The sequence below is a fragment of the Emys orbicularis genome, chromosome 1 (assembly GCF_028017835.1).
Source record: "Emys orbicularis isolate rEmyOrb1 chromosome 1, rEmyOrb1.hap1, whole genome shotgun sequence".
Classification (NCBI taxonomy): Eukaryota; Metazoa; Chordata; order Testudines; family Emydidae; genus Emys; species Emys orbicularis.
This window is the reverse complement of record NC_088683.1, coordinates 77,578,966-77,604,319: the sequence shown is the minus strand read 5'-3', so window position 1 is coordinate 77,604,319 and position 25,354 is coordinate 77,578,966. Positions and strand designations below refer to the sequence as shown.

Here is a 25,354-nt window from a genome sequence, read left to right as displayed (position 1 = left end):
CAAAGTTGGTTGGGAGCCAATCTTGGGCTTGTGTTGGAAAGCTATCTTCACCCCTAACCATGAAGAGACTAGCAGCTCTATAACTTTACATTCAGAATTAGAGTCACACTCAAATGTCTAGCTATCACCTAGGTTGAAAGCTTTACAAAGTGTGCTAAGGAGGAAACAATGTCAGCAAGAGCAACTCAGGGAAAGAGTTTGAGAGCTAGACTTCTAATCTGTAGCTCAGAAGATAGGGAGAGAGGAAAAAAAAGACATCTATGTATTTTTTCTCATATTTAGATGGTCTTATTTCTGAGCTGAAAGAATGTTTTATAGTTTTGAGAGGCAATAAAGTGTAGTTAAAATGCATAGCATTAATTTAAATTTGTGTAGTTTATACTAATTCCTGTTTTTAATTTTTTGACTATTTTTTCTTTTTAGCAAATGGACATTTTGTCCCAAATATTTTATTTTTATTTATTTATTTATGTATTTATAGTCTTTTTAACGTGAGAGTTCAGTGGGAAGAATACTATTAATTCTTTCAGTCACAAGTACTTTACAAGGCTAACTTGTATGTAGGTGAAATAAAATGTAGCTAATCTCCATTCTTAATGTAGTTATATATTTTTTCAGTTGGGTATCATAAATCGAAAAGCACAAATATAAAGACATAGACATGCTCTTCCTTTTCTATATGTTTCATATTCAGTATTACTAGAATGAATTTGATCTACAATAGACAGTGAATGACTAATTTAAATTCTTGCTCTTATCACTTGCTGTTCCTGTGGTGATTATTGTATTTTGAGAAGAATGGTTTTGTGATGTACCTAGTTAAACATTTAGAATTGTCAGCATCTTCATCTTCAGCTTACTTGAACAGACCCTGTAATGGCCATATATTGTTTGCAACCAAAGACGTCCCCAGAAATTTTTGATGTGCTACACCCCATCAATCCCTGTGATGCCATCCCCACTGCAGCCACTGGCCACAGCACTTCACCTGCCAAGTCTGCGCCATGCTCAGCCCTCACCTTTCAGCCTGCTCCACCCAGGTGCAGAGTCACTCCATATCTCTGAGAAGGGCGAACATGGGCTGCTTGAAGCGAGGCAAGACTGGGCAGGCCACTGGGGGCGGGGAGGGGGAATATAGTACAGGAACCAGTCCCATGGCAGCAGCAAGGAGGAGCAGCACTGGCCGCCTGAGGGTCCACTCAGGTTTGGCCCCATGGCCCCTCATCGTACACCTTCCCCAGCAGTCCACCATGGAACTGCCCAGGAAAAGTCCCCTGGAGAACTTTTTCAGCCAGTATGCTGCTCTTCTCAGGTCTCTCCATTACTGAGAACAGGTTGCTTCTTATATCTCCCTTCAGACCTGGTTCTCAAGCAGCAATTCCACTCGCTCAATTTTGGCCTTGCTACCCCACCTCCGTCATTATGACAGAGGGATCTGGGGGCCAAACCTGAGTGGTGCTGCAACCCCTCCCCATGCACCAGGTTGCAATGCCACTCACTCAATTTTGGCCCTGTCACTGCCCATCACACCAGAGAACCATCGGGACCAAAACTGAGTGGCTAGTGGGATGACCAGCACTGCTCCTCATGGCCATTGCCAATGGTACACACTGTGCGTAACATACGTATGGCTGCATGTACCACTGGTTGCAGCTACATGTGTGAAATTTTATGCAGATTATTTAGTTAATTAGCATATTTGCAAATAATTTGCATAACTTCCGTTTTCAAAAGAAATGGCTTTGGTTTGACAGCCCTGGTACATGAAGTCCTCTGTTTACATACAAGGCAGCAGCAGAACATGGTTCCCATACACTCTGTTCTGTGACTGTGTGTGAACCCTGATCTGGGAGAGTGAAGGGGTGAGGGTGGATTTAAAATAGGAATAATAGTTTCCATGTCCCATTAAGTTACTGGCCTCTTTCTGAGCCTGCCAATTAGTGATGGTGTGTGTGACGTAGGAACTGGAACTGAAACCCATCAGTCTCATCCTATAGAGGACCACCAAAACATGCATTAGAGGAGAATAATTTTTAATTCCTGTTGATTTGGGCTAGATTCAAACTGATGTATAGGTGATAAGCTCTGTACTTCATATATCAGTGTCCTGAGGCCTCCAATAAATGCTAATGTTACAACTCCAAGAATTAGGCTCGTTTACTTGTATGGTGAGTTTCTTAAATCACATTCTGTCCATCTTGGAGCTTGCACAAGTTAGGATCCTCCACTATCTATATTATGCAGACTTAACTTTTTATAATATATATAGATATAGCTATCAAAGTCGTGCAAAAACTAAACTCTGGTGTATGCTACAGCAGAGAGGTAAGATACAGTACAGAAAAGGGGAAAGAAACATAACTAATATTAGCATAGTGCTTTCCCCAAGCTTGTTATATTGGCACACCATGATACTCCCTTTACAGTCATTTTTACAGTAGAACCATAGTTATATTTTCATGTCCCTTTATGTAAATAAGAAAAGAATTTTATCCTCTATATTTTAGAAAGTTGTGGGGGGGAAGGGAGAAATGAACAGGATAAAAACTTCTCATTTCTTCCAGTACTAAGAGCATATGCAGAGTACAATAAGGAAGCTGCAGGAATTCTCTGCATTTTTCACATGTATTTTTTAATAACTACTGTACTTCTGTTGATAATTCGGTCTCACTTTGTAAGCCCCTGTATAACCGCAAGGAGGAGTCCCAATTTCCAGCATAGTTAAAGTGGTAAAGCTTTTCAAAATAGATGGTTATATTGGTTCCAAGGAGTTTTTACTAGTATCGCTTTTCCTGTTCAATAAAGCTGAACAAGCCATACTGGTATAAAGCGCTGTATGCCATCTTTTACCAGCATAACTATATTGATAAAAACCCCAACGCTTTACCAACATAGTTATGCAAGTAAAAAAATTGAAGTGTAGACCTGGACTCAGACCATAAGTAATAAAACTCTTGTTATGGAAACTCATAACATAATGACCTCTCATCAATCAATACAGAAGGTTTCTGTGAAATGCTCTTTCTTTCTCACCCTCCTCACTCCCTCCCCCCGAATACCATCCTAAACAGCATCAGTTCTGTTGATTTTCAGTTTTTTACAAAGTTTTGACAGCAGAACCTCCTTCCCCTTTCTGGTAAATTAAACCAATCTTATCTTCCTTTCAGCCCTGCTGTGTGTTGTTAAAGGCCTACCTGTATTTTAGATCTTCATAATTTGACACCTCCTCTTCTTCATTACATACTTTGATGAGCAATGTAATGGTTAGTGATGTTGATGTTTAAGGTATCATCATTGGCATCTGAGTTAGCCCCCACTGAAATTAATGAGGCAGTTCAGACCTCAAAGCTATTGTTTTAGGGTCTCTAAAAACCGTGGCAGACATCTCTGGACCAGTTATACTTAGTCCATATTTTGAATGTTTTCTCTGGAACCATAACAGCAGGAGATTTCCTTTTTCTTTATGAAAGCTTTCTTTATGAGACTCTGAAGAATAGTTAAGAGTCCTGTCCGTGCCTCTCCCCACCTATTCCATTGCTCCCTACCACTCTTACCAGGGAAGCACAACTCACGGTATGGGAAACTCTGGACTATGGTAAAGCAGACCCAGGAAAGCAGCACAACACCAAACGGGCAACTGGGTCAGAGTTATCATTATTATACAGATCTCTTAGGCCTGGTCTACACTGGGGGTGGGGGAATCTATCTAAGTTATGCAACTTCAGCTACGTGAATAACGTAGCTGAAGTCGACATACTTAGACCTACTCACCGCGGTGTCTTCACTGCGGTGAGTCAACTGCTGCCGCTCCCCCGTCGACTCTGCCTGTGCCTCTTGCGGCGGTGAAGTACAGGAGTCGAGGGGAGAGTGCTTGGGGGTCGATTTATCGCGTCTAGACTAGACGTGATAAATCGATCCCTGCTGGCTCGATCGCTGCTCGCCGATCCAGCGGGTAGTGTAGACATACCGTTAACACACAAGGAGTGATGAAGTTAGGAGAGTGGCTGAATGTTTGGGGAATAGCTGCTTTTTGTACAAACACCTGTATTTTAAGGAGAATTAAAGTACTGTTGCAACAAACAAGTTGCAAACAGTTACTTATTATTCACTATTTGTCATAGTGAATGGTTATGAACAACCCATAAGCTTGTGCAGTCCCTCTATGCACTGAGCTTGTGGTCTCACTATCAGCCTTGTGCTGAGACCATTAGAATGTGCCAGGCTTGGGAAAAAAAATTCTACTGGTTGCCACAATGAAGCTGTTGACTTGGGAAGAAAGGAGTAAGCAAGAAGAAAGAAAAGCTGCTTCTCCTGGTGCTGTGACTTCACAATTATTGAAGAATTGCTAACCCCAAATGTTCATGAATCAGGCCCCCAGAATCATGGGATACGTTTGGGGTTCTTTTTTAGGCCTTCTGCTTTTTCAGCCTTTAGAGTTCACATTTTTAAACTTTTCTCTGCAGCATGAAAGGGTAGAAAATTAACTTTTTTGTTTTAATAATGAAAGCTGAGATTCTCACGTAATCATATCATTCCAGGAGCTGAGAAACACAAATACAGTATACGCCCAATTCTCCAAATAGCATAGGGAACACAGATTATATTAGTATATTTGGGAGTTTAGATAACCGAGAGGGGAGGAACCATTCAGCAGTGTAATGGCCTCCCCCATGGCTGGTGTCTCATTCTCCTCATTCTCCTTGCAGTCCTAGCCCAGGGCCTCTGCTCTGGCCCCACCCATTCACATCCATGACAGTGGGGCTGCAGAGGGCTCCCTGTGTTGCTGCAGGAGCCATTCAGCAGTAGGATGGCCTCCCCCAGGGCCAGTGGCTCTTCTTCCTCCTCCTCCTCCTTCTTGCAGTTCGGGCCTGGGGTTTCTTCTCTATTAGTCGAATGCACACATTATCCAAATCCAAATCCCTTCCTTTTCCCCATCACGAACTGCATATTAACTCACCTCCTTACAGTTAATACTTTATATTTTCATATAAGTACTTTGGGTCAAAATCTGCATTTCAGTTTGTCTTTGCATTGAAATCAATTAGTCACACCAAAAGCCATAATTTGGAACTCACTATGTAGTGAATCCATTTGGCTCATAACTCAAAAGTGTGACTTTCCCTACAAAATTTACATTTGAGATCAGTTATTTAAACTGTTGCCTCTTTGAGCACTCTCACGTGTGTAATGCTGATTGTGGAGTTACCACATGCACTCGGAAGTTAAATGTAGGTTAAAAAATGAAATTTAGAAAATTATGCTTTAAGGTTGAAGCAAGGCTCTGTCCTGAAAAAAAAACTGTGAAAGTGACAGTGTCGGGTCCCAAAGAGTGCCTTCTCTCACTGACTTTCAGATCCAATGTGCTCAATTTATAAATAAATAGATTACTTTTTCTAGCTTCCATTCACATAAACTTTAACCTGGAATCTGAAAGTTGTAAGTGTGAAAGGGGGTCAATTATGAATTTGCCAGGCTGCCAGTTAGATTTTAAAGCTGAAATCTAACAAAGTAGTTTTGCTAGTATATAATAGAATCCAAAGGATAACCCATTGTTGTTGAGTCCAGGGAGCATTTGTTTACTAGTTTAACGCTGGGTTCTTTTAGATCAGGGGTGGGCAAACTTTTTGTCCTGAGGGCCACATCAGGTTTCCAAAATTGAATGGAGGGCCGGTTAGGGGAGACCCCTATCTGACCCCCCCTGCTTCTCGCCCCCTGACAGCCCCCTCCCAGGACTCCTACCCCATCCAATCCCCCCTGTTCCCTGTCCCCTGACGGCCCCCCCCGGACTCCGCCCCATCCACCACCCCCTGTCCCCTGACCATCCCCGGACCTCCCCCACCACTGCCCCCCGCCACCCCATCCAACCCCCCTCTCCTTCCTGACTGCCCCCCCTGGAACCCCTGCCCCCATTCAACCATCCCTGTTCCCCACCCTCTGACCACCCTGACCCCTATCCACATCCCCACCCCCTGACCACCACCCCTAACTCCCCTGCCCTCTTACCGCGCTGCCTGGAGCACCCCCCAGAGCACCGGGTCTGGCCGCGGCTCTGCAGCTGCGCTGCCCGGCTGCCAAGAGCATTGCGCCGGCGGCGCAGTGAGCTGAGGCTTCGGGGGAGGGGGAACATTGGGGGAGGGGCCGGGGGCTAGCCTCCCAGGCCAGAAGCTCAGCGGCCGGGAAGGAGGGTCCCGCGAACCGGATGTGGCCTGCGGGCCGTAGTTTGCCCACCTCTGTTTTAGATAGATAGATAGATAAAATCAACAGTTCTCCACTCAAAGGTAGACACAACCAATTGTGAGTACTGTAAACACACAACAGATTTGCAATAATTATCACAGGCTAGAGCTGAGGCTTGGCAGTTATATCAAAAAACAGTTCAAGTTACTAAGATTTCTTATTACATTTACTTATGATCAACAATTCTCCATTCTTTAGGACCCATCATATTTATCACACTTACAAGGGTGCATTTGTCTTTACGGCACGTTGAAGAGTGCAGTTATATCTCTTTAACTAGTTTAGTCCAAAAGGGACAAGTTTAGAATATTAAAAGCAGTTGCTTAAAACAATTCATTTCAATCTCAGGCCAATTTGCTTGGACTTATAAAGGAGTTAAAATCTAAAATATGATTATTGGAGGTCTCACTAGACAGTGTAGATTCAGCAAGGTAACCTACAGTTATTTACCGTATATACTCGTTCATAAGCCAAATATTTTTGGTAAAAAAGTGATGCATAAAAGAGCGGGGGTCGGCTTATAAACAGGTCTACACCAAAATTTGATGATTTTAAACTCTATGGAATCATTGAATTGAATATCTAATACATTGTTTACCTGGAGTGTCTGCAGGCATGGAGCCCCTCAGCTCCCTGTGGCTGCAGTTCGCTGCAGACGCTCCAAGTAAACAAAACGTCCCGCCAGCGGCTTACCCTGACAGTCCGGGAGCCAAAGTTTGCCGACCCATTTATTGATGTCAATTCTGCAGCCTTTTAAAATTGCAAAGGCTTTGTTTAGTGGACTAAATTTGCTTGAAAGGAATACTAAAAGAGCAGTGCTTCAGAGCTGCATGACATTTGACCCATGCATTTCACAAAATGCTATGCCTTACAAGCCAATCAGAAAAATACAATGAATTATAGTACTATAGCACTGGTGTCAGTCCGCTACTGTGTAATTTGATCTCTTCATGCATTTCTACCAATGGACCTCATAAGTCTTGAGCCAATATGAAAATATAACGTGCAGAATTGATGGAATCTCTTATAAAATTGAAATAGCCTGTTATCCCCACAGACATGCCAATCTACAGGGCTGCTTTGAAATAAACAAAGAACAATAATAATTTGACAGTCATAAAGCAGGTGACATTCCTATATAAAGTCCTACAAAATCTATAACTACAATAATAATAATCTATTTTCATACTAGTATTTAAAATGAACAACGGTGAAATCAAAAGAAAAAGATCTGCTTATTACGCAGCATTCAAACTTAAAGTTGTTGAATATGCAGAAGCAAACAATAATTGCGCCGCTGCTCGTGAATTCTGTATCAATGGGAAGCAAGTAAGAGAATGGCGAAAAAATAAAACAATACTAAAAGACATGCCAAGAAGCAAGAAAAAATGTCCATCGAGGTGCGCTTTAATTTCCTGAGCTAGAGAAAGATCTCAATAATTGGGTTGTTGAATGTCCACAAAATGGGTCCATTGTCACTAGAACTGGAATTTGTCTGCATGTTCTGCAACTGTCGAAAGACGACAAATACAAGTCAGTAAAGCCAGCAATGTTTGTTGCATCAGCGGGTTGATGTACTCACTTCATGAACCATCATGATCTCTGTCTTTGTCAGCGAACAAAGATAGCGCAAAAGCTGCCGAGAGAGCTGGAAGAAAAAATTGAATCTTTCCAAAGGTTTATTATAAAATATCGAAAGGAATATGCATTTGGACTGTCACAAATAGGAAATATGGATGAAACACCAATGACATTCGATCTCCTGAGCAACAGAACGGTAACCGATGTTGGTGAAAAAACAGTTTTAATTAAAACCACTGGCCATGAAAAAATCCATTTTACGGTGGTTTTTTTCATGTTTGGCAAATGGATCAAAGCTCCCTCCTGTTGTTATTTTTAAAAGAAAAACCTTGCCTAAAAACATGAAATTTCTTGCTCGTGTCATTGTACGTGCACACGAAAAGGGATGGATGGATGAAAGTGGGACTATTGAATGGCTGGAAAAAGTGTGGAATAAGAGACCAGGAGCACTTTTCAAGAAACCTGCTATGCTCGTTTGGGACATGTTCAGGGCACACAAGATGGATGAGGTGAAAAATGTGGCCAAAAATATGAAAACTACTTTGGCTGTAAAACCTGGAGGCTTCACTTCAGTTCTACAACTGCTTGATGTCTGCCTGAACAACCCCTTTAAAGACAGGCTATGCAAAATGTGGTCTGAATGGATGTGCTCAGGCATGGCGAAGTTGACAAAAAGCAGGAATCTTATGAAGCCCGAAATCAATCTGGTTGCCCAGTGGATCAAGGATGCGTGGGTATCCATTCCCTAGGAAATGATAGAAAAATCATTTAGGAAATGCTGTATCAGCAATGCACTCGATGGGTCAGAAGATGATGCCATAATGACACAACAGAGGCTGATAATGAGAAGGAATCTGAGTCTGAAGACGACGCTGCCGACATCTATGATGACAATGCAGGTGCAGCTGTGACTGAAGCCGAGTTTAATGAACTGTTTGGTGAATAAGAGACTGATTCAGACTTTGAAGGATTTTAAGACTTTTTAAAGTCTCATATTGTTCTAAGTTAATTGTTTTAAATATCCATTTACTGATTTTAAATATTGACTGTAATTTTGAAGGTGAATACATATTTGTTCAGTTATTATAACAACAACAGTTTTTTTTGTTAGATTACATTAAAATAATTCTAGCAAAACTTTTGAGTGTTTCTTGTGATGCCAGCTTTTAAAATATAGCAGGGGTCAGAAAACTTTGGCTCCGGCCCATTAGGGTAAGCTGCTGGCAGGTTAGGACGTGCCACTTCCCGCAGCTCCCATTGGCTGGGAACGGCAAACCGCGGACACTGGGAGCTGAGGGGCTCTGTGCCTGCAGACGTTCCAAGTAAACAAAACGTCCAGGCCCACTAGCGGCTTACCCTAACGGGCCAAGAGCCAAAGTTTGCCAACCCCTGAAATATAGGGTCGGCTTATGAAAGTGTCATACAGTTTTTGCTATTTTTACCTAACCATCTTGTGGGGTCGGCTTATAAATGAATGGGCTAATGAACGAGTAGATACGGTATGTTAAAGAATAGAAGGGGAAATACAATCTTTGAAATGAAATCTCATCACTTCTTATCACTTACCCTGGGATTGGGAAAGTCCTTTCCACATGGCTGGTCCAGGCTTTGGTCGCATTTAGGATTTTTCAGCTTCCTGTGTTGGGTTCACTCAAGGAATCTGAGCACATGGTGACTCAGTACTAGGACTCATTAGAGGGACCCACCCTCTGATTCCTATTGGACATGTGCCTAGTGGGTGCTCAAATTTCAGCTTTTTGTTTCTCTGCTGCTTCCATTGGTATCTAGTAGATGATGATGGTGTATAACAAATTTCCTTAATCCTGTTCTTTTTGGAGGCTTTTTAAGTTTGTTTCTTTTCAAAGATTGTATTTCATTATTTGCTGTCAATTGGAATCCCTCTCCCCTTTTAAGCAATTGCTCTTAATATCCTAAAGTTATATCCTGGTTTATATCTTTTAACATTTCTCCTTCCTTGTGCCAGACAATTACTGTTACTTCTAGAATTCAGCAATTATTTACAATGAAATCCAACAAAACCCTTATAATCTTCTAAATTTGGAGGACATAATACATAGTCCTTGGTTATACATAAGCATTTCATATTATTTAGGACTTACAATAGAAAAAGAGACATTTTCCACGGATAGAAGTATACAGATCTGACTCATAAGGCAAACAAATGTCCAGATTCTAATTTGGGTTGAAAGACAAATTATTCATGGTATATTTGATTGACAAGGAAACAATGTATAGTTTTTAATAGGGGTAAAATCATGTGTTTTGCATTTCTTGGGGTAACTGTTTGCCCAATTTGACCTTCAGTCTTAAAGCCACATTGCTAGTTTGTCTGGCTATGCTGAAAGAGACATTGGATATGGGTTTAATCTGGGGGCAACTTTATTATTAGACGTCTGGGACTAACCTGGCAGATAAAATGTGCAGTGCAGGTGAAACCCTGACAATTAACCTGGGGGGGAGGGTGAGTGCTTTTACCAATCCCCCCCCCACACACACACACCTTTCCATCCATGTCCCTTCAGCAGATCCACTGCTGGGAACCTCCAATTTCAGCCAATTTGGGGATGTGGGGTGCTTCCACCAGCTTCCCACCTTTCCATCCATGTCCCTCCAGCAGATCCCCTGCTGGGAACCTCCAATTTCAGCCAATTTGGGGGGGAGGGTGCTTCCACCAGCTCCCCAACTTTCCGTCCATGTTCCTTCAGCAGATCCCCTGCTGGGAACCTCCAATTCCAGCCAATTTTTTTGGGGGGTGGGGAGCTTTCACCAGCCCTCCCCCTTCATCCAGGTTCCTCCAGCAATTCCCTTGCCGGGACCTTACCGACCACCCCCCTCATAGGAGGGGTTAAGGTGGACTATAATGATGGGGGGTTGGCTTCCTGCTGTACTAATCAAAGGAGTCCCTAACTGCCCCCAACTGGCTCAGTTACCAAGCACCTCTCCTTCATTGCTTTTCCAAGCCATTTATCCATTCTTTTTGCCTTAATTTATGGAGTACCTGCACTAGCCTGTTACGAGTGATGAGGGGAGGGTCCAGGCCCAGGCTGACCTTTTTAAACCCCTCATTCTTAGGTGGTGAGTCATCCACCACGCTGACTGCTTTTCCAGCAGTTTTACATCTCCCCTCCTTCCCCCAAGCCAGAAAGTATTGCCCCCTTCTCCCGGCCAGCCAGACAATCTCCCCCCCCCACCTCAAAGTGCAGGGTGGTGGTTGTTTAATGTGCAGCTTTCCCACTCATTTATTTTCCTGGTCCACTTATTGTGCAATGGGCCACTTTGAATAGGAAAGCTGTGTATGACTCTTGCTTGGTAAGTTGGAGTTCTTTTTAGCTAGGTTGGGAGGGAGAAAGAGATTTTATCCATATGGATATTATGAGAGATAATGAACAATACCCTCATTTAGCCATTGAAGTTTCTATAGTTGGAGGGGAATGCCTAATCTTGGCTGATCTGTGACCCAGTAGACAAAGTGTCTCACATGATGTGAACCATTTGTCTTCTTAGGTGGATCCCATTTTGGGCTAAACAGAGATGGATAGCTTTCCTTATTTTTGAGGGCCAGAAGGAATCATTATTATTTATTTATTATTATTTATTAATCATTCAAGGCATATCTGTCTCATATATCCTGTACAGAGTCAAACTGGGCTCTTTCCATTCTGTGCATCATGAAATGAATGAAGGGAATGAAATTCAATAAAGACAAGTGAAAAGTATTTAAGAAGGAAAAATAAAAATCTGGAGTTATAGTCCATCACAAATTGAATATAAGTCAACAATGTGATGGAGTTGCAAAAAAGGCAAATAGCATTCTGGGATATATTAATGGGCTTGTTATATTTAAGACCGAAGAAGTAATTTTTGTTCTCTGCTCTGCACTGGTGAGCTTCAGCTGGAGTATTGTGTCCAGTTTTGGGCACTACACTTTAAGAAAGATGTGGACAAATTGGAGAGATTCCAGAGATAGCAACAAAAATGATAAAAGGTTTAGAAACCTCTGAGGAAAGATTAAAAATACTGGGCATGTTTAATCTTAAGAAAAGAAGACTGAGGGGGGACCTGTTAACAGTGTTCAGATATGAGAAGGACTGTTATAAAGAGGACTGTATTTATTGTTTTCCATGTCCGCTGAAGGTAGGACAAGAAGTAATGAGCTTAATCTGCAGCAAGGGAGATATAGGTTAGATATTAGGGAAAACTTTCTAACTATCAGGATAGTTAAGTTCCGGAATGGGCTTCCAAAGGAGGCTGTGGAATCCCCATTGTTTTTAATAAATGGTTAGACAAACACCTGTATACTTGGTCCTGCCTCATGTCCTACATTTCTATGATTCTATGATTATCTTCAGTAACAAAGATTCTGTAAGTGGAACTTAATTAACATGTCTGATGACAATATACAAGCCAGAAGGGAATCCAGCTTCCTCTCCAAAAACTGTGTTTGCCTTTTAGTACTAATAAGAGTTGAAATAGGTTAAACATAAAAACAATTAAAATGCAAGCAAATGTAATTTAACTAGGAAAGTAAGGAATTCAAACAGGATGCATATTTGTTGAGTAAGATGTTGCCATTTGTGCATAGTTGACTTTCTTATCATAAACTACACTTTACAAATATATATCATAATCACTGAAAGTTATGAAATTCACACTTAGAACAGACATTTCATTTTACATAATGGCTTGTTTCTTCTTGGCCTTTTGGCCAGGTTTTCCTGTAGTGTGCTTTATATCTGTTGTTTTCTTTACGAAGAACTGTATCCTGTCCAGGTAGGGAAGTGAACTCAATGACCTAATAGGTCTTTCAGATTTCTAACCAATAATAAATGAAAAATGCCCCATCACTCAGTGATGGTAAATATGAGTAAACAAGCCTTAATATTGCATTTGTTACTATTTATTGATTTATGTCATATGTTCAATATTATTTAAACATCATTTTTATAAGTTTGTGCCCTAATCATTTTTATTATTTATTAATGATAATATTTGTATAAATCCCTTACAAATGTCTGCCCCAAATCCACAGTTAAAGCCAGGTAGATAGCTCCTCCTTGTATCTGCAAGGATCGGATCAAGTCCTTAATACATTTCATGCTAACCTGCTTGGTGATTTCTATGACGTTAACCATTTATTTCTCTTCTCATTCACAGATTGTAGCTTTACGTGAACAAAATGCACACATTCAAAGGAAAATGGCATCCGGAGAAGGGCCTGCTGAATCCGAACATATTGAAGGAATGGAGCCAGGGCAAAAGGTTCATGAAAAGGTATAAAACAATAGTTTTTTTCTCAGTGAGTCAAGGTAAAGAGAAATATTGAAACTAAAACTAACATAATCAGATTCAGATACTGGGCCCAGTTCTGGTCCATCAAGCAAATCCAGGTTGTTGGACCCTAGCTGTAGAAAGTCCCCACCAGATGCCAGAGAAGGCTGGCACATCCCAGAACATAAACAGAACACTTGGGCCTCTTCCAGTGTGACTTTTATGTAGCCCCATCTGGCAATTAAAGTTTTTCCCTATAAGTGGAAACTTGGGGAAGGACAATGATGGTAATGTAAACCATGAATCACTCTCTACTGGAATTAATAATAAAAAGGAACTCATCGAACCTCCATTTTTGTGATTGTCCACAGGATTTAGACTTCTAGACACCTAATTGTGGTTGCAAGTATTCGTCTTGGAAAAATTAGAGGCTGCTTGTCAGTATAAGGACTGCAGTTTTGAGGCACATTTGAATTTGCTATTTAATGACTGGCTGGGTAGGGTGCTCAAAGCCATATGACAGTGCCTACAGCAACTGTAATTGCTTTGTAGACCATGAAATACAATCTCACATAATAGTTTCTAATAAACTCATACTATAGTCCATTATTATTCCAATTATTCATTATTGTTTCTCAATTATAATTACATGAGAGGATCTCACCCTGTAAATTTTAATGCATAGTTGAGTTTCTGTAGGATTATGAGGCTATCATCACTCCTCAGTAACACCAGTAGTGCCCCAGAGGAGGTTCCTGGGAACCTGTCCTTGATAAATCTATTGCTAAATTGAAGGGAAGTTTGTGGTGATTTGAGTTCCCTGCTTCTGGTGGAGTTCACCCCTCTATGCAATCTATGCCTGAGAACACACATTTCTGGGCCTCATAAAAATAGTTGTGAAGAGTACATTTTTTGCCTTTGCACCAAGAATTACTGATTTTCAAAATAATTTCCAAAGGACATCCTAGGACTCCTCTAAAAGATATTTATCCCCCTCTGATCCTCGTCCATATCAATTATGCAAACTGAAGACCATGCCAGTCTATCCATTTAAAAAGAACAAGGTATAAGATTTTGCAGTATGTGCACTCTATATAAGATTGTCTGCTTAGAAGTTCTGGTTATGAGAAAATATGTTTGTTTAAATGGAAAACAGATGAATAGTTCCACTGCTTTTTTGAAAGTACACCTGGTGCGGTGCATAGGGTATTGCACAGGAGGAGGGTGGGAGGCAAAGTTTGTTGTAAGCCTGTTCTGGTACTGTTGGCACATCATTATTGACCCGCACTTTTGGGTCCTGCTGCTTGGTGCTCTTGAAGTACCAGCCAGAACAGTGAGTGGGGCATCCAGAGTCTAAGTGGTAGGAAAGAATTTCTTCTTGTGCCATTGAGCAGTTTCCAGAATAGCCTACACGAGGATGGAAAAAACATACTCTAGTAGCCAGGAAGAAGGGAGAACCAGAAGAAGGAAAGTGTGGTTCTTCTTTCCAGATAACCAGGATGGAGGGGAGAGTGAAGGGAGCAATACCCTTCAGGTAACCCAGAGTGAGGAGGAGAAAGTTTAGGTCCAGCCCTTCTAGAAGTAAGTGTATCAGGGCTATCAGATAACCACAGGTATGGAATTTGGACAAAGGATTTGCCTCTGAGGTTACCGAAGGGGAAAAATGAGAAATTTAGAACAAGATTTCATATGGAATTTGATTTTAGCCATCCATGAAGCTATTTCTGTCTCCTCCTCTCTTTGCTGCACCATGTTAATAAGGTAAAATGCAAATACAAAGTGCAGTTTGGCAAATTGCTGACATGAGTAGAACTGCTGTTCTCAAATTTTGCATTTTGTTTAGTGGTGTGGTGAATGTGACATTAATTCTACTTACAACACTAATCACTTTCTTTCTTTATTAGCATTTCTGTATATAAGCATTTAACTTGGATTAGTTGCATTTACCTTGTATCCTGAAAGTTTACTTTTCAGAAGGCTGCAGTGGCATTCTCAAGAGTAGTCTACATTGTGCGTGCATCTTTATTTATGTATTCGGTGTGGGTCAGACATACTGTAAATAAAAGCTAGTCATCTGTTCCCTCATTTCTTATAAAATCTTACTAGTTGACTAATATATGCACCTTTATTAAACTAGTGAATGACATGACTCCCCAAGAATACTAAAACCGAGTTTCCCTACTGAGCAGAAAGCATCACGTTCCCTACTTCCTTTGCCAGCCACATCTTCTGTTTTGAGCCATGCTAAGCTCCGGGCTTGGAAGTAGAACTCAGCAAAAAACTGGAACTTCCATACTGCACAAAATGCCAATATTTCAACATTTGTTTTTGCCTCAGATTGGGACAAAAAGTGGAAATAATCATTATTTTCATGGAATGAAAATTTTCTGAAAAAATTCTATATGGAAAGTTTCTAGATTTTGTATTGGAATGAAACATCTCATTTCAGTGTGTTAAACCAAATTGAAATATTTCAGGTCAGTCAGACATTAAAATGCATCTGCTTATAGTGCTGCAGTGTCTTACTGGAGTTATAGCTTGCATGCCACTTATCCCCATTCTCCTCAGGGGCTGGGCTTCCTGGCTGGACTACATCTCTGGACTACAGGATGCATTCTGTCATCATAGGCAGTTTGATTTTGCACTAACTCAAAATGAAACATTTTGGTTCAGTTCAACAAACAAATATATTTTGTTTGAATTTTCCTGAGAGAAAAATCAATTTTTTTAGCAGAATTAAATTTTTTGATGTGTGGAAACTGCATTTTCTGTCAAAAAGTCATTGGAGGCAGGACACTGGGTTAGATGAACCACAGGTCTGATTTAGTATGGCTATTCTTATGTTCTTTTGTTAATTGTAAGTGTTGCTAACTCTGTCTTCTTAAAATAGAAAATAGCAAATCTCTCTCCCATATATATATGGGATCAATAGGGAAGCTTATATATATGTCAAGCTTCCCTATTGATTCTTTTACATTCTGCTGTCTACATATACAAGGGAAAGTTGAGATCTCTACGGAGGATTCACGAGACATCCCAGTGGACATAAACATACTGATCCATGTTGCCCCCTCTGCCTAACTCTAGAGGGAAATGAAAAGCAGATAGCAACTCTACCTCTCTTGCTTGTTCCACTACCTCTTCTAGCACAAGTAAAAAAGAGTAAATCAATAGATGTGTCTTGCTAGTGGGGGGGGGGGGGGCAGTACATACCTGTAATTTCAAAGCAAACTGCATCCTTACCAGAGGTTCCTTCCCCTGCATCAGGCTCACCTGTGCTCAACTGTCAGGACCGGCTGGACTGCGCTAAAGTCATGTCCTGGCTTGCTGAGCAGTTGGATCCCCCAGTCACCTGTCCCTATACTCCTCCTCGTCTTCCTCGTCGTCCACCTCCTCCTCACTGTTCACATTGGGGGCCTGTGACTTGGGCTCCTCGGAAGTATTCACAGGGCTCTTGAGGTTGTGGGGGGTCTCTGGAGAGGATGGCATGTCACTTTTTGTAAAAGCAGGAGGTCTGTGGCTCCACACAAGATCGATTGTTGGCCTCCATTGCCTTCTGGTCCACCTGCCACAGCTTCTGGGCTTTCACGGGGCACGGCTGCTGCCCTTCTCCTCCCAAGCAATCTGCTAGTAGATGTCAATGTTTCTACAGCTGGATCAGAGCTGTGCCTGCACAGCCTCTTCTCCTCACACACCCAGGAGATCCAACACCTCCTGTGTACTCCAGGCAGGAGTGCCTCTGCAGTGTGTAGTCAGCATGGTCAGCTAGGCAATTGCACAGAACAGTGTAGAGCTGCTAGGTGTGCTTGCCAAGCCGGGCAACCAGGAAAAGGAATTTCAAAAATGTGCAGTGCTTTAAAGGGGAGAGGAGGCTTCCTGTACACCTGGCCTCTGGGCAGTGGAGTTCACAACAGTGACCAGAGCAGTCCCTATGGGATATTGTGGGACAGTTCCTGGAGGCCAGTAACAGTCAATGTAAGTAACGTACCATCTACTCTGACACTGCCATTACGTAGGAGGGAGTGAAATTTAAGTGTAGACGCATCCACAGCTAGGTCGATGTAAGCTGCCTTGTGTCACCCTAACCATTTAGTGTGGACCAGGCCTTAGTGAGACCACAATTGGAATACTGTGTCCAGTTCTCATGTCCACACTTTAAAAAGGATGTTGAAACATTGGAAAGGATTCAGAAAAGAACTACAAGAATGATTTGAAGTCTGGAAAGCATGCCTTATTTTGAGAGCCTTAAGAAACTCAGTCTATTTAGTTTATCCAGAAGAAGGTTTAGATTTATCCAATCACTGTCTACAAGTGCCTATTTGGGAAATAGATTTCTGATAGTAGATGACTCTTTAATCTAATAGAAAAAGACATAACTAGATCCACTGGTTGGTAGCTCAAGCTAGACATATTCAGACTAGAAAAATATTTTAACAGGGAGGGTAATTAACCCCTGGAACAACTTACCCAAAGATGTGCTGAATTCTCCATCACTTGATATTTTTAAATCAAGATTGGATATTTTTCTAAAAGATATATTATAGCTCAAGCAGAAGTTACAGGCTTGATGCAGAAAGTGCATGAGATTCTTTGGCTTGTGTTATGTATGAGGTCAGACTAGAGTGATCATTATGGTCACTTCTAGCCTGAAAGTCTATAAATCTGTATGCGCCTACTCAATAAATAGCCAAACTATGATTCTCAAGTTCTGTAGGCAATGGGCATTATAACGAAGGCTGTCAAGCGATTAAAAAAATTAATTGCGAATAATCGCGCGATTAAAAAAATTAATCATGCTGTTAAACAATAATAGAATACCATTTATTTAAATATTTTTGGACGTTTTCTACATTTTCAAATATATTGATTTCAGTTACAACACAGAATACAAAACGTACTTTAGATTTCTTTTTTATTACAAATATTTACACTGTAAAAAACCAAAAGAAATAATATTTTTCAATTCCCCCATTATAAGTAGTGTAGTACAATCTCTTTATTATGAAAGTTGAACTTACAAATGTAGAATTATGTACAAAAAAATTGCACTCAAAAATAACACAATGTAAAACTTTAGAGCCTACAAGTCCACTCAGTCCTACTTCATGTTCGGCCAATCACTCAGACAATCAAATTTGTTTACATTTGCAGGAGATAATGCTGCCCTCTTCTTGTTTACACCTGAAAGTGAGAACAGGTATTTGCATGGCACCGGCATTACAAGATATTTATGTGCCAGATATGCTAAAGATTCATCTGTCCCTTCATGCTTCAACCACCATTCCCGAGGACATGCGTCCATGATGATGATGGGTTCTGCTCGATAATGATCCAAAACAGTGCGGACCAATGCATGTTTGTTTTCATCATCTGAGTCAGATGCCACCAACAGAAGATTGATTTTCTTTTTTGGTGGGTCAGGTTCTGTAGCTTCCGCATCAGAATGTTGCTCTTTTAAGACATCTGAAAGCATGCTCCACACCTCGTCCCTCTCAGATTTTGGAAGGCACTTCAGATTCTTAAACCTTGCGTCAACTGCTGTATCTATCTTTAGAAATCTCACTTTGTTAACTTCTTTGCGTTTTGTCAAATCTGCAGTGAAAGTGTTCTTAAAATGAACAACATGTGCTGGGTCATCATCCGAGACTGCTATAACATGACATATATGGCAGAATGTGAGTAAAATAGAGCAGGAGGCATACAATTCTCCCCCAAGGAGTTCAGTCACAAATTTAATTAAAGCATTATTTTTTTAATGAGCATCATCAGCATGGAAGCATGTCCTCTGGAATTGTGGCCAAAGCATGAAGGGGCATACGAATGTTTAGCATATCTGGCATGTAAATACTTTGCAATGCAGGCTACAGAAGTGCCATGTGAATGTCTGTTCTCACTTTCAGATGGCATTGTAAATAAGAAGCGGGCAGCATTATCTCCTGTAAATGTAAACAAACTTGTTTGTCTTACCAGTTGGCTGAACAAGAAGTACGACTGAGTGGACTTGTAGGCGCTAAAGTTTTACGTTATTTTGGTTTTGAGTGCAGTTATGTAACAAAAAAAATCTACATTTGTAAATTGCACTTTCACGATAAAGAGATTGCATAACAGTACTTGTATGAGGTGAAATGAAAAATAATGTTTCTTTTGTTTCATTTGTAATAAAAATAATAATATAAAGTGAGCACTGTACACTTTGTATTCAGTGTTGTAATTGAAGTCAATATATTTTAAAATGTAGAAATGTAAATGTAGAAAAACATCCAAAAATATTTTTAAAATTTCAATTGAGATTCTATTGTTTAACAGTGTGATTAATCGCAATTAATTTTTTTAATCGTGATTAATTTTTTGAGTTAATCGCATGAGCGGTAGTGTAGTAGGCCTAATTCTTTCAGCTATGAAAGTCACAGGAAGTGTAATATTATGTGTTGTGCAAAAAAAAATACAAAGTTGTTATAATGTATTTATAATTGTTATATGTGAAACACTGAATTTTATGCAATAATTTTGCTTCAGCACCAATATATAATTACAGTAACCTCCATCTCTTGAAGGATGGGATTATGTGAAACAAAATTCAAATACTTCAAAAATCAAGATTTTCTTGTTTAGTTCATAATTTTGAAAAAGTCCACTTTCACAGAAAAAAAAAATCCATGAAATTTCACATTTTTGACTGAAAGGTCATATTTTGGTTTGAGGTCGGGACTTTTAATTTTTTTCAAATTTCCTTCAGGCAGAAATATATTTTACTAAAATGTGCAAAAAATTCAAATTTTGTTGATCTGCTGCTAAAATAGCCACTTATGTTGTCTGGGAAATTGTTCATTTCCAGTCACAAGATGGCCTAGAATGTAATAAATAATATATTTTATTTCTTTTCATGTTACTTGGATGGTTTCTTTAGTAACTGCCACCTGGTACAAAAATATATTGCTTCCTTAATCTAATATAAAAAATGTGCTGATGAAGAAATAAACATAATGCAAAGAGTGGTGTACAAAGTGGAGAAGTTTTTAAGTATAAATGATGATTTGGTTTCAGTTAAATTTCCCAAAGTTCAAGTGCTTACATCAAGTAAGGAGGGCAATATACTTTTTTAGGAGTGGGGGAGGGGTTTCACTAATTTGTAACTCTACCTAATTTTTTTTTCTTGCATGGAGGGTAGTGAAGGAAATTCGCAAGGTTTGAGTTCATGAACCATTTCCCCCCATAATTTGTTTGAACTGGTTCTCTAGTTGAAGGGAAACCTGCGCTATGTATTATGGATAAAAGAATACCCTACATCACTACTGCCCCAAAACCTAGGCTATCAAAAACTGAGCAGTCTCTATATGATATATATTCTGTTTTTATTCATTGGAATTTTTCTCTCCTCCCCTTTATTTTTTTTCACAATTGTGTTTTTCACTCTTCCCACTCACCGACCCATTTTTATATTTTTCCTCTACAATCACTCTACTCATGTTCATAGTTAAACATAAACTGAAGAATGTTAGTCAACATTTCTATCCTGCTTTTGCACAACTGGTTTAAAATTAGACAAAATTATTTCATTCACCCCTAAACAAAATCCTCAATGCCTGTCCCCCATCTCTTGACATACCAATTTCTCTCTCTCATCATCCCCTCCCCCCAATCCTCCCTGCTCCATGCAGTATATGGCCTTGCTATCAATTTTGCCAAGTTACTTTGGGAGATTATATTCAGTGACAAGACTGCATGGTACCTTCGCAATATAGTGGCAGCAGGGTGTCACACAGTGCGCCATGTAGGAAAAAAAAGCTGTGTGATCATGGGTAACTTCAATTTGAGTGACCTATGCTGGGGGTGGAAGTTCATGCTGCCAGTATAATAACATTCTTTGGAATTTCTTAATATTATAGATGACAATTTCTTATCTCAAAAAGTGTTGCATCCAACAGGGGGGAATTCTATATTAGACCTTGTCTTGACAGATAAAGAGGAACTGATCACTAAACTAAAAACTAATTGTTTAAGAATATTTTACACGATGCCCAAAATGCCACAATCCCATAACTGAGGAAGAAGATTGTGTTTTTCAACAACCAACCTAGCTTAGAAGGGAAGTGAATATAAATATAGATATACACATAATACATGGAAGAAAGGGATAGTTGATAGTAATGAATCTAAATCAGAAGGTTTTTGGGGGAGGGATAGCTCAGTGGTTTGAGCATTGGCCTGCTAAACCCAGGGTTGTAAATTCAATCCTTGAGGGGGCCACTTAGGGATCTGGGGCAAAATCAGTACTTGGTCCTGCTAGTGAAGGCAGGGGGGTGGACTCAATGACCTTTCAAGGTCCCTTCCAGTTCTAGGAGGTAGGATATCTCCATTAATTAATTTTTTTCCCTGTGGTGGGAAGTACATCTCAACAGCCCAACACTGTGGCTTTTAATTTCAAAAGGGGGAACTACGCAAAAATGAGGGGGTTAGTTAAACAGAAGTTAAAAGGTACAGTGACTAAAGTGAAATCCCTGCAAACTGCATGGGCGCTTTTTAAAGACACCATAATAGAGGCCCAACTTCAATGTATACCCCAAATTAAGAAACACAGTAAAAGAACTAAAAAAGAGCCACCGTGGCTTAACAACCATGTAAAAGAAGCAGTGAGAGATAAAAAGACTTCATTTAAAAAGTGGAAGTCAAATCCTAGTGAGGCAAATAGAAAGGAGCATAAACACTGCCAAATTATGTGCAAGAATGTAATAAGAAAAGCCAAAGACGAGTTTGAAGAACAGCTAGCCAAAAACTCCAAAGGTAATAACAAAATGTTTTTTAAGTACATCAGAAGCAGGAAGCCTGCTAAACAACCATTGGGGCCCCTTGATGATCGAGATACAAAAGGAGCGCTTAAAGACGATAAAGTCATTGCAGAGAAACTAAATGGATTCTTTGCTTCAGTCTTCACGGCTGAGGATGTTAGGGAGATTCCCAAACCTGAGCCGGCTTTTGTAGGTGACAAATCTGAGGAACTGTCACAGATTGAAGTGTCACTAGAGGAGGTTTTGGAATTAATTGATAAACTTAACATTAACAAGTCACCGGGACCAGATGGCATTCACCCAAGAGTTCTGAAAGAACTCAAATGTGAAGTTGCGGAACTATTAACTAAGGTTTGTAACCTGTCCTTTAAATCGGCTTCTGTACCCAATGACTGGAAGTTAGCTAATGTAACACCGATATTTAAAAAGGGCTCTAGAGGTGATCCCGGCAATTACAGACCGGTAAGTCTAACGTCGGTACCGGGCAAATTAGTCGAAACAATAGTTAAGAATAAAATTGTCAGACACATAGAAAAACATAAACTGTTGAGCAATAGTCAACATGGTTTCTGTAAAGGGGAATCGTGTCTTACTAATCTATTAGAGTTCTTTGAAGGGATCAACAAACATGTGGACAAGGGGGATCCAGTGGACATAGTGTACTTAGATTTCCAGAAAGCCTTTGACAAGGTCCCTCACCAAAGGCTCTTACGTAAATTAAGCTGTCATGGGATAAAAGGGAAGGTCCTTTCATGGATTGAGAACTGGTTAAAAGACAGGGAACAAAGGGTAGGAATTAATGGTAAATTCTCAGAATGGAGAGGGGTAACTAGCGGTGTTCCCCAAGGGTCAGTCCTAGGACCGATCCTATTAAACTTATTCATAAATGATCTGGAGAAAGGGGTAAACAGTGAGGTGGCAAAGTTTGCAGATGATACTAAACTGCTCAAGATAGTTAAGACCAAAGCAGACCGTGACGAACTTCAAAAAGATCTCACAAAACTAAGTGATTGGGCAACAAAATGGCAAATGAAATTTAATGTGGATAAATGTAAAATTATGCACATTGGAAAAAATAACCCCAACTATACATACAATATGATGGGGGCTAATTTAGCTACAACAAGTCAGGAAAAAGTTTTGGAGTCATCGTGGATAGTTCTCTGAAGATGTCCACGCAGTGTGCAGAGGCGGTCAAAAAAGCGAACAGGAAGTTAGGAATCTTTAAAAAGGGGATAGAGAATAAGACTGAGAATATATTATTGCCCTTATATAAATCGATGGTACACCCACATCTCGAATACTGTGTACAGATGTGGTCTCCTCATCTCAAAGAAGATATACTGGCACTAGAAAAGGTTCAGAAAAGGGCAACTAAAACGATTAGGGGTTTGGAACGGGTCCCATATGAGGAGAGATTAAAGAGGCTAGGACTCTTCTGCTTGGAAAAGAAGAGACTAAGGGGGGATATGATAGAGGTATATAAAATCATGAGTGATGTGGAGAAAGTGGATAAGGAAAAGTTATTTACTTATTCCCATAATACAAGAACTAGGGGTCACCAAATGAAATTAATAGGCAGCAGGTTTAAAACAAATAAAAGGAAGTTCTTCTTCACACAGCGCACAGTCAACTTGTGGAACTCCTTATCTGAGGAGGTTGTGAAGGCTAGGACTGTAACAGAGTTTAAAAGAGAACTGGATAAATTCATGGTGGTTAAGTCCATTAATGGCTATTAGCCAGGATGGGTAAGGAATGGTGTCCCTAGCCTCTGTTTGTCAGAGGGTGGAGATGGATGGCAGGAGAGAGATCACTTGATCATTGCCTGTTAGGTTCACTCCCTCTGGGGCACCTGGCATTGGCCACTGTCAGTAGACAGGATACTGGGCTAGATGGACCTTTGGTCTGACCCGGTATGGCCGTTCTTATGTAAGCTAAGAATTGTAGAAAATTGATTAGAGAAGCAAAAGGACACAGGCCAAATCTATGGCCAGCAGAGTTAAGAACAATAAGAAGGAGTTTAAGTGTACTAGGAACAAAAATAATCTTAACAATAGTACTGATCCATTACTAGATGGAAATGGTAGAATTATCAATAATAATGCACAAAAGGCAGAAGTGTTTAAATATATTTTTCAGTATTGGGGGAAAAATTGATGTAGTCATATCATATCATGATAATAACACTCTTTCCATTCCACTAGTATCTCAGGAGGATGTTAAACAGGAGCTGCTAAAGTTAGATACTTTAAATCAGCGGGTCCAGATAATTTGAATCCAAGAGTTTTAAAAGAGTTTGCTGAGGATGTCACTGGACCATTCGTGTTGATTTTCAATAAGTTTTGGAACAATGGGAAAGTTCCAGAAGACTGGAAGAAAGCTAATGTTGTGCCAGTATTTAAAAAGGATAAATGTGATGACCTTGGTAATTATAAGCCTGTCAGTCTGATATCAATCCCACGCAAGACAGTGGAATGACTGATAAGAGACTTGATTAATAAAGAATTAAAGGAGGGTAATATAATTAATGCCAATCAACATGGTTTATGGAAAATAGATCTTGTTAAACTAATCTGATTTTTGTTTTGGATGTGATTACAAGTTTGGTTGATAAAGGTAATAGTGTTGATGTACTATACTTTGCTTCTGTAAGGCATTTGACTTGGTGCCATATAACATTTTGATTAAAAAATTAGAACAATATAAAATTAACTTGGCATGTGTTAGATGGATTAAAACTGGCTAACTGATAGGTCCCAAAATGTAATTGTAAATGGGGAATCATCATTGTGGGAGATTTCAGAGTGGTAGCCGTGTTAGTCTGTATCAGAAAAAAAAACGAGGAGTACTTGTGGCACCTTAGAGACTAACACATTTAATTGGGCATAAGCTTTCATGGGCTAAAACCCACTTCATCAGATGCATGCAGTGGAAAATACAGTAGGAAGATATATATACACAGAAAACATGCAAAAAATGGGTGTTGCCATACCAACTCTTAAGAGACTAATCAATTAAGGTAGGCTATTATCAGCAGGAGAAAAAAAAAACTTTTGTAGTGATAATCAGGATGGCCCATTTCAAACAGCTGGCAAGAAGGTGTGAGTAACAGTAGGGGAAAAATTAGCATGGGGAAATAGTTTTTACTAAAAGAGAGAATATTTCTTGTGGGGTCTCTCAAGGATCGGTTCTTGGCCTTATGCTATTTAACATTTTTATCAATTGCCTGAAAAAAACCATCACTGATAAAATTAGCAGATGAGACAAAAATTTGGGGGAGTGATAAATAATGAAGAGAGCGGGTCACTGATACAGAGTGATCTGGCTCACTTGGTAACCTGGGTTACCTGGTCATTATGCATTTGAATAAGACTAAATGTAAATGCATACATCTAGGAAAAAAGAATGTAGGCCTTATATACAGGATGGGAGACTCTATCCTGGCAAGCAGTAACTCTGCT

At 40.0% G+C, this 25,354-nt stretch overlaps 1 protein-coding gene across 3 annotated transcripts in view; it reads left to right on the top strand.

Annotated features, from left to right (window-relative positions):
* PPFIA2 (PTPRF interacting protein alpha 2) overlaps nt 1-25,354 on the top strand; it is a 627,181-nt gene that overhangs the window by 449,497 nt on the left and 152,330 nt on the right. For all 3 annotated transcript variants that reach the window (XM_065422644.1, XM_065422656.1, XM_065422651.1), the window contains one exon: nt 12,994-13,110. In XM_065422644.1, coding sequence (XP_065278716.1) covers nt 12,994-13,110 — 117 coding nt within the window. The remainder of the gene's footprint in view (nt 1-12,993; nt 13,111-25,354) is intronic.